Source organism: Physella acuta, unplaced genomic scaffold, assembly GCF_028476545.2.
Source record: "Physella acuta isolate Inbredline_101_S28 unplaced genomic scaffold, ASM2847654v3 ptg000281l, whole genome shotgun sequence".
In the NCBI taxonomy this organism is placed as follows: domain Eukaryota; kingdom Metazoa; phylum Mollusca; class Gastropoda; family Physidae; genus Physella; species Physella acuta.
The window spans coordinates 265,492-276,805 of NW_026731800.1; the positions used below are offsets into that span (position 1 = coordinate 265,492).

The following is an 11,314-nucleotide window of genomic DNA, read 5'->3' on the forward strand; positions in this document are numbered from 1 at the left end:
CGTACACAGTGCGACTGTGTAAACTATTTTCTCAATGTTAACAAAGCTTTTAGCATTTTTATGTTTGAGGATACACACACACACACACAAGTAAGCAGTAGCCCTACTCAGTTTCAACCGGCTAACACTAACGTTAGAAAATAGGTTTATCATTTAGCTGTAATTATTTTACAAGAGATTAGTCATTTCTATTGTCTGAGTAAAAATAATTGAAAAATTGATTGCTCGTCATAATTTAAGGGTAAAAACTGTAGACCTTCGTCAAATTCTACACACATCTATAAACAAAGCAACGAATGAGAGAATTGGTATTGCTGACCCAGACAGTGGCAGTAATTGGCTACAAAATTATCATTTTGGGGGGTCAATGTTGGGTGGATGCATGATGAGAATTTTTGTCAAAACAAATCTCCAAAATGAGTTAATTTTTTAACGTATTCAAATCAGTATATTTCTAATTGGCTTTTAATTATGCAGCACACATATATTTTAATGTGAAATGAAAGCACACATTTTCATTTCACTGCATTAACTACCAGAAACTTGAAAGAACAAAGATCATTTTAATTTTTTCAATTTATTGATGTGTCAGTGGAAAAAGCCACCCTTTTAAACTTGTTTTAAGCATAATAAAATCACATAGTCAATAATATTTCTTACTAAGTATAGGTACAAAATATTCATAAATCATTAAATAATAAAATAAATTAAATAAAAGAAAAAGCTTTGAAGTTTTTCTCAAAGTAGATCCAAAATTGAAATTAAACTATAGCAATTTCAGCATCTAACGTGTTAATACAATCTTGCAGTTTGGAAATGAAACTTGTTGAGTAAAACAAAATGCTGCGTGCATTTGGAAAAAAAAAAGAAATAAAAAGAAATGTTTAAAACATAATAATGCCAAAGGTTTTATAAAAAAAAATATTAGTTTTTGGATTAATAAATGTAAACTAGTCAATGTGGAAAAAGAACATTTTCTTCAGTGAAATTCAGGGCATGCTAAAAAATACACACAAAAATACACAAGAGCAATACAGTTACCCAATTTTTTAAATTCTAAATTTGATAACAGTGGCAACAGTTTTGAAAGCCTACTGCACCAACTCCATAGTTACAAACTAGAAATGAATTCTGTGTTGTGCAATGCCTACATCTCTTTCACAGTTCCGAGAAGAGGGTAAAAGCAAGCCCACACTCAGGAAAACAATGCATCTTACAGAAAAAAGACAACTAACAAACAATTCTGCATAATATTGTCTACTGCATACATCGTTAGTTGTAGGATATATTACAGTTATGCTTATGTATTATGGAATATAACCAACAGTTAGTAATAGGGGAAATAAATAACAAGATATGAAGCACTTATAAACAATACATTCTTGTGACTATAAAGAGATACCTGGCTAAAAAAACTTTACAAATATCGCATTTTGAAAACCAACAATGGAAGATACATCAGTATAATAATTTTGATTTAAAACTAACGGCAACAAAAGTTAAAAAACTGAGGAAAGCAAACGACTCCAAACCAAAGTTTTTGTGTGAGGAGGAACCTGTTCAACAAATAACAGGAGGACAAATCAACTACTTGTAGAAATGATTTTATTCACAGCTAGACAGAGACTAGATGTTAGCTTTTGGCTCCTCTGTAGCTAGTAGAGGCACCGCTGCAACAGGCTCCATCGGAGGAGGTGGAGGGGCGGCTGGAGGGGCCACTAACTCTCTTCTTCAATGTGTCTAAATATTCCTGCTGGGACTGGGCAATGACTTGGGCCAGTATGTCCTCCTCACCCCAGTCTGATAGACCTGGATATAATCAAAACCACATTAGTCAAATCCATGCAAATATAAAATATAAGCAATCATAATAAAACAGATATGTGGTACGTTATAGTTTAAGTCTTTTAAGGGGATGTGCGCATAAGAAAAAAATCACCAAAATCCTGATTTTTTGTAAGTGTTTCTCGCAACATTAATGAGAATTTTTTTATAATGTGTTTAAAAAACCTTTTTTATGACCCCATTAATTAATAAACCGGGAGGGATCTCCCCTAAACTTTCTCGAATATTCTTATATAATACTACGGGGGATGGCAACGTGGGATATAGACGTTATTTCTAATCCATGTTTAATTACTTAAACTTTTAAAAATAGAATAGAATCTTGTAGAAAAAAAGAATATCGCACCAAGCGAATGACAAACAATATGTATATAATAGTGCAGAATATTATTAGTACTTTATAAATTCATTTTTCTTTTTTGAGAAATTGGAAATAACGTAAGTTACTACTCCCGGTCAACGGAAATTACTCAAAATTTGATAGAAGACAGAAAATTAGCTCTTTTACTTATATGTGAAATGTCGTTTATCTATCTGAAACAATACTCAAGTTACAGGCTTTTGAAAAATTGAAAGTAGAATAAGTTCCACTTCCTGTTATCCAAAATGGCTCAAAAGTTCATACAGAACTACAAATTTGATATAATACTTATATATGAAATTTCATCAACCTAGCTGTAACGGTACTCAAGTTATCGTGTTTACAGACATACATCCACACAGAAAATTGCAAAGCCCAGTTTTTCCGACTCGATTACGCAAAAAATGCCGAAATTTTGATAAATCTGCATTTATTGTTTTTGCCCGATTAAAATAAGTCCCCTATTCTCTGTAGATGATGAAGTACTGAGGTGTAAAACGATGAAAACAGTCAAAATTTCATGTGATTTTTGTGCATGATTACGATATTTTGTCTATATTTTGCGAATCCTCAAGTCTAGAGCTGGAATTTGTGTTCAAGTTAGCAGAATGTCCCCGAGTTCACTCAACTCTGAATAATACTTAACTCAAGTTAGTGAAAGTAAATGCGGCTGAGCATACTATCCCTTTAAATGCAGAGATCACAGAAAAAGGTGAACTCTACTTCACTTGCCCCATGAACCGTCAGGTTTGAAAAGGGAACTTAAAAAGTAAGTAAAGTTCCCTTTTCAAACCTGATGGATAAACATCCCCTGAGGGAGGGGGCAACTAAAAACTTTGCACAATTAACAGAGGAAAAAAGGTATTATTGAGTATTTTAAATTACTGATTCATCAGTCAAGTCTATATATATGTGTGTGTATATGAGGGGTGGCAATATATGAGGTGCTGCACCGGTAGACCCCAACGTAGTGACGCCATTGGTTCTTGGTTGTGGTACTGAAGGGGATTTTCTCTAACACTATTAGGTATTACAAGTTAATATGCTATGCAAAATATAGCCAGACTTCAGCCTGCTTTTCTTTCTTGATTTGCTTCCAAAGCCTTTGTCCACGTAAAGAAGAATCTGCTAGGCAGCAGTGTTTTATTTTGGAGTCTCTTCTCCTACATGAGTTGCTGTCCTAAGTTAATGAGCATCATCTGCCCAGGGATCCAATCTCTGGATTTTTTTTTAGTTTGGAGTCTGATGCTCTTCTTCCTGACCAAGTCGGCCCCCAAATTTTACTTATTAAATTATTACACCTTTACCAAACAAATTCTACTATATTTTACCACTAAACCTTGAATATAAATATTACACTACAAATTATATAAGATTTTAATTATAAAAATTCTACTATATTTTCCAAATAAACTATGCTATGATATACCACATAAATTCTACAATATTTTTACCAAATAATGTTGGTGGCAAATGGTCCATGATTGTGGAAGAATTAACGCTTGCTCCTCCTTCTGCCAGACCTGTGTCATTGCTTGAACTTTGAGGTGGACTTTGACGTGGGGATTTAGAAGACCCTGAAAACACAGTTTAAACATAATATCAAGTTCTAAAGCAATTTTTTTTAAATTACTAAAAACAAATTTTGACAGATTAAGAAAATCTAAAATTTAATGTGTCACTTTTTTTTTTTAAATATAGAGGAACTATAATAAGATTATTCAATGCACACTCCAAGAAATTATCTGTTTAGACATTGTAATGTAATATGAATACACTAAAAATATAAGTCAAGTCAAAAAAGATTCTGCAGACCAGAAGGCCCATATTGCAAATAAGAGTAAGAGGCAAAGATAGCGTAGCATACTTTTTAAAAAAAAATTGTTTGATCATGGACTGGGGGTGGTGTCTATTTCACTCACCAGGCAAAGAAATAAACTGGTCATCAGCCTGTTGAGGGCTACTGTTTCCACTACGTAACTGTCTGGGAGATCTCATGGGTCCAGCATCAACACAACTGTTATGAGTGACATCACTTGTTGAGCTGCATGTTGCACTGGCTGTTCTAGTCTAAAAGTAAGGAGAAAAATGTGTATTGAAATCTGCACAGATTCTAAAAATAAAAAGAATTTTTTTTTCTAAATCCTAAAAAAATAAGAATTTAAAAAATCTAAATACAGATGAAAAAAAAATTAAACCTACAGATGTTCCCTTTGTTCTGCGTGAAGCTTTTTCCTGCTCTCTCAGCCACTGAAGGTAAGATTCTCTAGCTACTTGTTCCTCTATAGAGTCCTGTGTTACTTCCCAATCTGTTTCTCTCAATTTATCCTCCAACATAGTCTGTTTATATAAAAAAAAAGACTCAGCAATTATAGAGACATATATTTAACATTTTAATGTACTAGTTTGATTTGTTTTAAAAAATAAGACAAGAAGCTTCATAGAAAGTAAATGCTACGATCCAATTACCTGCTCTATGTGGAAATTCTCAGAACTTTTTATTGCATCATGCATCAGATTTCGCTCTGCCAACTATCAAAATATAAAATTTTCATTAGACATTATAAAATAAGAACATTAAGAATAGACGGATTATTCATTAAAATACTCATTGCCTAAAAGAATCAAAGCATTAATAACAGTGATGTAGGCAGGAACTGGCCATGAAGGTAGGCAACTTGGGTTGCAAAATTAAATGGCATGTTACAGCACTGTTAGCTGCAAAATTTAATGCTTAGAGCCCTAGATATCTAGAAAGTGTAGCAAGTAAGGATTCAGGACCAGAATAAAACATCAGAAGTTGCATCAGCAAGGCAAGGTATGCATTCAAGACCCTCAACATAATGTGGATGTCATGAACAACTGCCTAGTATTCAAGACATGACTGGTAAACAGCAAAGTGAAATCTGTTCTCCTCTGTGGTTCTAGATTAAGTCCAGAGCTTTGTTACTGGATGCCTGCAATGTATATTGCACATCAAGTGGTCTGATAAAATTACAAGCACAAATTTATGGGGGAAAACACACAAAATGTTATTGGCCAAGAAACACAAAAGAGAAACCAAGAATGGATTAGATTGCTTGTGCAAACAACTGAATTATCTGACAGGTGTTTCAATGAAACCCAAGGAAAAAAAGGAAAGTAGTTAGTATCAGTGAAGCACAAGCAGTCAGAATGTACCCAGCTTAGGGAAATCAACCAAACAATATGCTGAAGAGGTGTGGTTGCATCCATATGCTTTATAGGAATGACAATGAATACAGTAAACAGTTTACTTTTGTACTTTTTTGAGAGGACACAAATTCAAGATGTTGTGGTTTTGCATGAATAAACATATAATTAACAAACTAAAGACCCATATAAAATACAAGCTAGTCTTAAAGAGTAAGACATCAATTAGTTAATTCAAAGTAACCAGCCAATAAAATAGCAACACTTTTATAAGAAATGTAAAAATAAACTAGGTAAAAATATCTTTATGCATAGATTACTAATACAACAAAACCCTATAAGAGTAAAACTTGATTTTTAATTACCCCTGGCTGAAGTCCAGGCAATCCCAATCCAACACCTATAGAAGCTGAATAAGGGTCTACTATAGAGTTGTAGTGAACATTACCATGGTAGCTGAGGCGAATGGGAGGGTTGTCTGTTTTATAAGCTGTGTCAAACGTGTTCATTGGATCTGTTCAATGCAAAGTTAAACATAAAGTACACAGTCATTACAGTATTAATAGCTGCAACAACCAGAAAAAACTTTTTAAACTAATGCTGTTCAAGGCACTACATTTGGATTTTTTTTATAAAAACAAAAATACCAAAATGTAATAAAATAGCGTAAAAATTCATTATAAGTTAGTTTAAAATTAAAAAAAAAAAAGTTCTAAATTACATAACATAAATATTATTCACTGTTTATAAAAAACCTACCTAGACTATACTGATATACTTCAACTGGTCTATTAAATAGCTCAGTAATTGCCTGAATCTCAAGGTGATTACCATGACACGAATCCATTCTCTTGCGGTTGATATATGTAGTAAAATCTTCAGTGACATACTGAGAGTAAAAGTCTGCATTCTTTGACTAAAATAAAATAATTTAAGAAAAAAAGCTGAATTTTCACTCAAAACATTTTTAAAAACTGTGAATGAATTATTATAAAAATAATAATTTAATTGACAGCTAAAGATAACAATGTAAGGTAAATACCATATAATCAAGACAATGTTTCCTAACAGTGCTGTGCATTTCCTGGTCCCCATAAACTTGATCAGCTAAAGAAGATAACATTTTTGTTGAAATTATGTGTCTATCTTCAACACAGTAGTAAAATAGCAATAGGGGGAAAAAAACAATTAATACATAGTGTCACACTATATACTAGACTTTAGTCACAGGGAATTAGAATATAAAAGCTTCATTGAACTAATTGTACACTAACACTATTTCTAAAAACAAACAATTGTATGAAATCTTCTTACCAACTGCCCTAAATAGGCAAGCTCCATCCTCACCCATTTTTTTAATGATAAACCCCTTCTTTTCTTTCAAAGCTTTTTCAAACCATTGTTCTAGCTAGAAATATTAGTTATTAAAAAAAAGTTAAGTTTATTAATGGTTTCAGATAGAAAAAAGGGATGCAGCAATAAAATTTTAGGCCTAATGTCGATGTTTAGTTAAAATGTTTAAATTAGTACATCACTGTTTAGAATAGAGAATACAAGAGTCTTTTATTAAAATATATGCATATAAAATATATATAATATAGATCTATTTTATATGTGTACCCAGAAACCAATTATTGTAAATACAAATTTAAAATTTTTAAAACATATTTTAACCTTGACACAGGAAAAATTCAAATGTAGGCCTTATGGCACTATCATATTACCATTCAATTTTTAGAAACAAAATGACACTTATTTTTTCTTTAATTCAGACACAAAATGTGAAATAAAATTATCTTTTTTCTTATAGTTTTTTATTCAATTTATTTAGAAAGGTTAGTAGCTGAGTTGATTCTATTATACAAATTCTGCAACATGGTATTAACCAAATCTGTTTTGAATTTGTCGATGCTCAAATAGTGATGTAGACTTCACAAACAAAATGTGAAGTAACCTATCCTGACCCGTCAGTCAAAAGTCACCTGTTTTTGTAACTTCTACAAATTTGATGTGTGATCAGCAATATGCACAGCTTTTTCAACTGTCCCAGACATATTATTTAGTGAATACTCAACCATCCCATAAACCAAGCAATATTAGGCCCAAAATGTAATTATTATTGTGACTAGGTCTAGCTAAACAAACGCCAATAGAACAGTTAACCAATACATGAGTATTGAAAATCAGACCACATTGATTTTGTGATAATCTTTACTGAAAAATAATTGTTAATTTTTGTAACATAAAACCCTAAAACTATCACTTAAAATAGGCAACAATAAGTAATCTGCACTAATGAATTTGTCAAAAGGATTGAAAAAAAAGTGATTTTAATTAAAACTTTCTAAAAAGAAAAAGAAAGCATAGGCTAAATAAAATTACAAAAATAAAACAATTCATAAAACAACTTATAAAGTAATATAAAGAAATGTATAATAAGGCCTAGGCCCATTTATAAAATTGTATGTTGGAATGTTGGTACTACTACATCTAGTAGAATATAGGCCTATTTAACATTTATTTTAGCAGCTGAGGCTTAATGACTTGAATTTTATCAAGTGTTCTGCTAGTTACAAGTAGATAATAGATACTTACTCAGTTGAAGTTGCTATGTTGCGCTTACCTGAACTATAGCTGTCAGACCTAGATCTAGCAGGCAAATGTGTTTTTAAATTTTAACCATAGGTCCATAGTACTTTACTATTACAAGAATACAAACCTCATTGATATTTTCAGGAGCAGGAGGTGGTGGATTATGTTCTTCCTCACTGTTATAGTCTTCATCACAGTCTTCAACATTTCCAGCTAAAATTGGTATATTATTTGTGTTATTTGAAACATTAGTTGCGGCTGGGATCACAGAAGAAGCATGGTTGTTGCGATGTTTACGTACTGTTCTATGAGGAGATGAGCGGTGCCTCCTCTTGTGGTTTGATGGTGCATCATGTCCATCAAACTCATATGAGACATTTGCAGAAAGAGTTTGGGTCAATACAGGATGAGAATGTGACAGGTCATCACGACTTGATGTTGAGGGTAGCCATCGAGTTGGAGAAGTTCTTACTCGAGGCGTCTTTTCAAGTCTATTTTCTGAGCTAGTACCATGGTGATAGTGAGTAAGGCCATGCGTATGTGCAAGACCATGTGCATGATTGATTGAATGACCATGTCCAACTGCTGTATGAGAATCAGCTGTTTCTGTGTCATTTTTTTCTTTAGCAACCTTCTTTTTCGGTTTGATGGTCATTGTTTGTAATACTGCTGGTCTCTAAAAATGAGCCCAGAAAAAAATGGTTACAGGACCTCTCCACCTTCCTTCACTAATCAGGTTGGTCACCACTTCTCCTCATTAAACAAAACACGAATAGAAGCTAAACAGCCTCGGAAGAATTTGGAAACCGATTACACGAAATGTATAGCAAAACTGTTAAAGCGTATGGCGTCTACACCGTGACGTAATTTTTTTCTATTTACAATCGACAGCGCCATCAAAAGGGCAGATCACTCTGAAATTGTAATAGTGAATAGCAATGACCTTTGACATTAGAAAGTTAACGATTAATAACAAAGTGTAATGATAAAAAGAAAAAGGAATTATAATTACAGTATGTGATTACGTTAAACAAATAAATAAACTCACCTAGAACAAAAGGAAATTTATTGATTAATTTTTGATAATTATCCTTAGTCTCTTCACAACGCCATGGGCATCGGTGGTCTAGTGGTAGAATACTCGCCTGCCACGCGGGTGACCCGGGTTCGATTCCCGGTCGATGCAACTTTTTTTTTACTTCAAGGCAAACTCGATTTAAAACCAATTAATTTTTACAAGCTATTTCTTAGTCAAAACTACCAACGACTAAACGGCTCCGTCAAGGGAACCCGACAAAACGGCCCTGACACGAGAGTCCTGTCAAATCGACCCCGTCAAAAGGGTCAGCGACAAATGAACGCCGTCATGTAGGTTTCCGACAAAAGGGCTTCAGTCAATAAGGCTCCCGAAAAATAGGCTCCCGTCATATAGGCTCCCGCCAATATGTAGTGAGCCCATTTGTCGGGAGCCAATTTGCGGTGAGCCCTAATGTCGCAAGCATATATGTCGCCAGTCAATCTGATGGGAGCCCATTTGACGGGAGCCAATATGTCGAGGCTATTTTGACTCGGTCGTTTTGTTGAGGGTCGATCTGACGGGGTTATATTGACGGGACCCGTTTTGACGGGGCCGTTTTGTCCCGGGCCGTGCACCAGGGGGGATGGTTTGATTTAAAATTTGACCATACACTTTTGCATTTTAAAATTTAATGTTGGAAACTGAATTATATCCGTTATGTCGTGTTTTTAATTATTTTTTTTTGTTAATTTTTAATAAAAATTAATGAATATTAAGTCATGTATTCGATGTTGACCGTGCTCAGAGAATATATTTAAAAAGAACTACAATATTGAAGGGAGTGTGTGTGTGATGGAGTTTCTCAGAAATTTTCCCGACGCCGCCGCCATACATTTCTGGATGATACTAACGGAGCATAGGGAAAATTTTTGGACAATTTTTTTATCTCCCTCCTTCCCCCGTCACACATCGTCATAAAAGCCCCCCCCCCCCCTCCACCCAAATCACGTCACACACCAGCCTACAATCTACCCCTCCCTTAAAAATTGCTGTTTTATTTTTTTAAACATCGATTTATTTCGAAAACGTCGACTAAGCTCGGCCAACATTGAGTATATTTTCAAAAACCTGAAATAACGGTTAAATTGAAGTTTCTAACAATATTTTTTTTTTTAAATCCAAAAGTGTGACGTCACCCTATCTGAATCCCCCCTCCCCCCGTCATCACACATCGTCAAAAAATTACAACTCACATCATCAGACGTAGGCAAAAAATTACAAATACCCCCCTCCCCTCGTCGTCCCCCCTTTCCTGGAGTGTGACGCTATACATTTTTGAAATTTAGAGCAGAGGCGTAGCGATCCTTCCCGGCGCCCGGGGACAAACTTTCGATTTGCACCCCCCCTCAAACTTTTGATTTGCAACCCCCTCTCACACTTTTGATTTGCACCCCCCCCCTTCAAACTTTCGATTTGCACCCCCCCCACATCCTCAAACGTTCGATAACTTTTTCCAACCCATTTTGGCGCCCCCTAAGGTCGGCACCCAGGGACATATGTCCCCCGGGTTTCCCCCCCCCCCCTTTGCCACGCCTCTGATTAAGAGTGGTGTTTGTGGGGGAAAGAAATGTTTATACAAGTGACATCAAAGATCCTATCTTTGCCTTATATTTAGTATATAGGCCTACATTATCCCTTATAGTAAACCAGTGGCCAGCATGGCTCCGGGCAAGGGGGGGGGGGGCGAATGTCCCAAAGTAACAGTGATAACCAATCTGTGTAACGTAGTTGTGTCCCCGTCCTGTTGACCAGAAAAGGCCATACAGCAACAAGGGGCTTCCGTACAGAGGCGTAGCGATGGGGGGGGGGGTACATATGTCCCATAACGCCTACCCTAGGGGGCGCCAATATGGGTCGAAAAAAATTGAAAGCTCATTTTAGCTGCAGTTTTGCATTATAAATATAAAAAATATATGAGAGGGGGGCGCAAAATTGAAAGTTTGTCTCCGGTTGGGGGGCGCGAAATTGAAAGTTTGTCCCCGGGCGCCGGGAAAGGTCGCTACGCCTCTGCTTCCGCATGTTGTAAACCACGACCCTACTTTAGTTTAAATCTCCACATGAGTTGGGAGTGGGAGGGGCAGGTGGGAGTGGGGTAGATTTTCATTGTATGTTCTTCTGGAGTAGTCTGTGGTCAGCTAAAATATTAAGTGGGATTTGATCTCACGTCCATAGCGTCAACAAATGGGATGATTGTACATCAACCACGGCGCTACTGTGACACTTACTATATGATTTGTTTAAAAATTAGTTCGTGGTTTAAAATATAT

The 11,314-nt window shown here is 35.1% G+C and overlaps 1 protein-coding gene and 1 non-coding gene across 2 annotated transcripts; one reads left to right on the forward strand and one right to left on the reverse strand.

Moving 5' to 3' along the window:
• Positions 1-576: 576 nt before the first annotated feature.
• On the reverse strand, positions 577-8,858 carry LOC131939492 (OTU domain-containing protein 5-B). Its single transcript, XM_059297819.1, has 10 exons — positions 8,097-8,858; positions 6,692-6,785; positions 6,420-6,484; positions 6,137-6,293; positions 5,743-5,891; positions 4,676-4,738; positions 4,409-4,546; positions 4,129-4,276; positions 3,661-3,783; positions 577-1,809 (listed from the first exon to the last, which is right to left on the reverse strand). The coding sequence occupies exons 1-10, from the start codon at positions 8,622-8,624 to the stop codon at positions 1,634-1,636; spliced, it is 1,641 nt and encodes a 546-aa protein (XP_059153802.1). The 5' UTR covers positions 8,625-8,858; the 3' UTR covers positions 577-1,633.
• Positions 8,859-9,084: 226 nt separating this feature from the next.
• Positions 9,085-9,155, forward strand: Trnag-gcc (transfer RNA glycine (anticodon GCC)). The gene has a single exon. It is a non-coding gene; the product is annotated as a tRNA-Gly (tRNA).
• Positions 9,156-11,314: the final 2,159 nt, after the last annotated feature.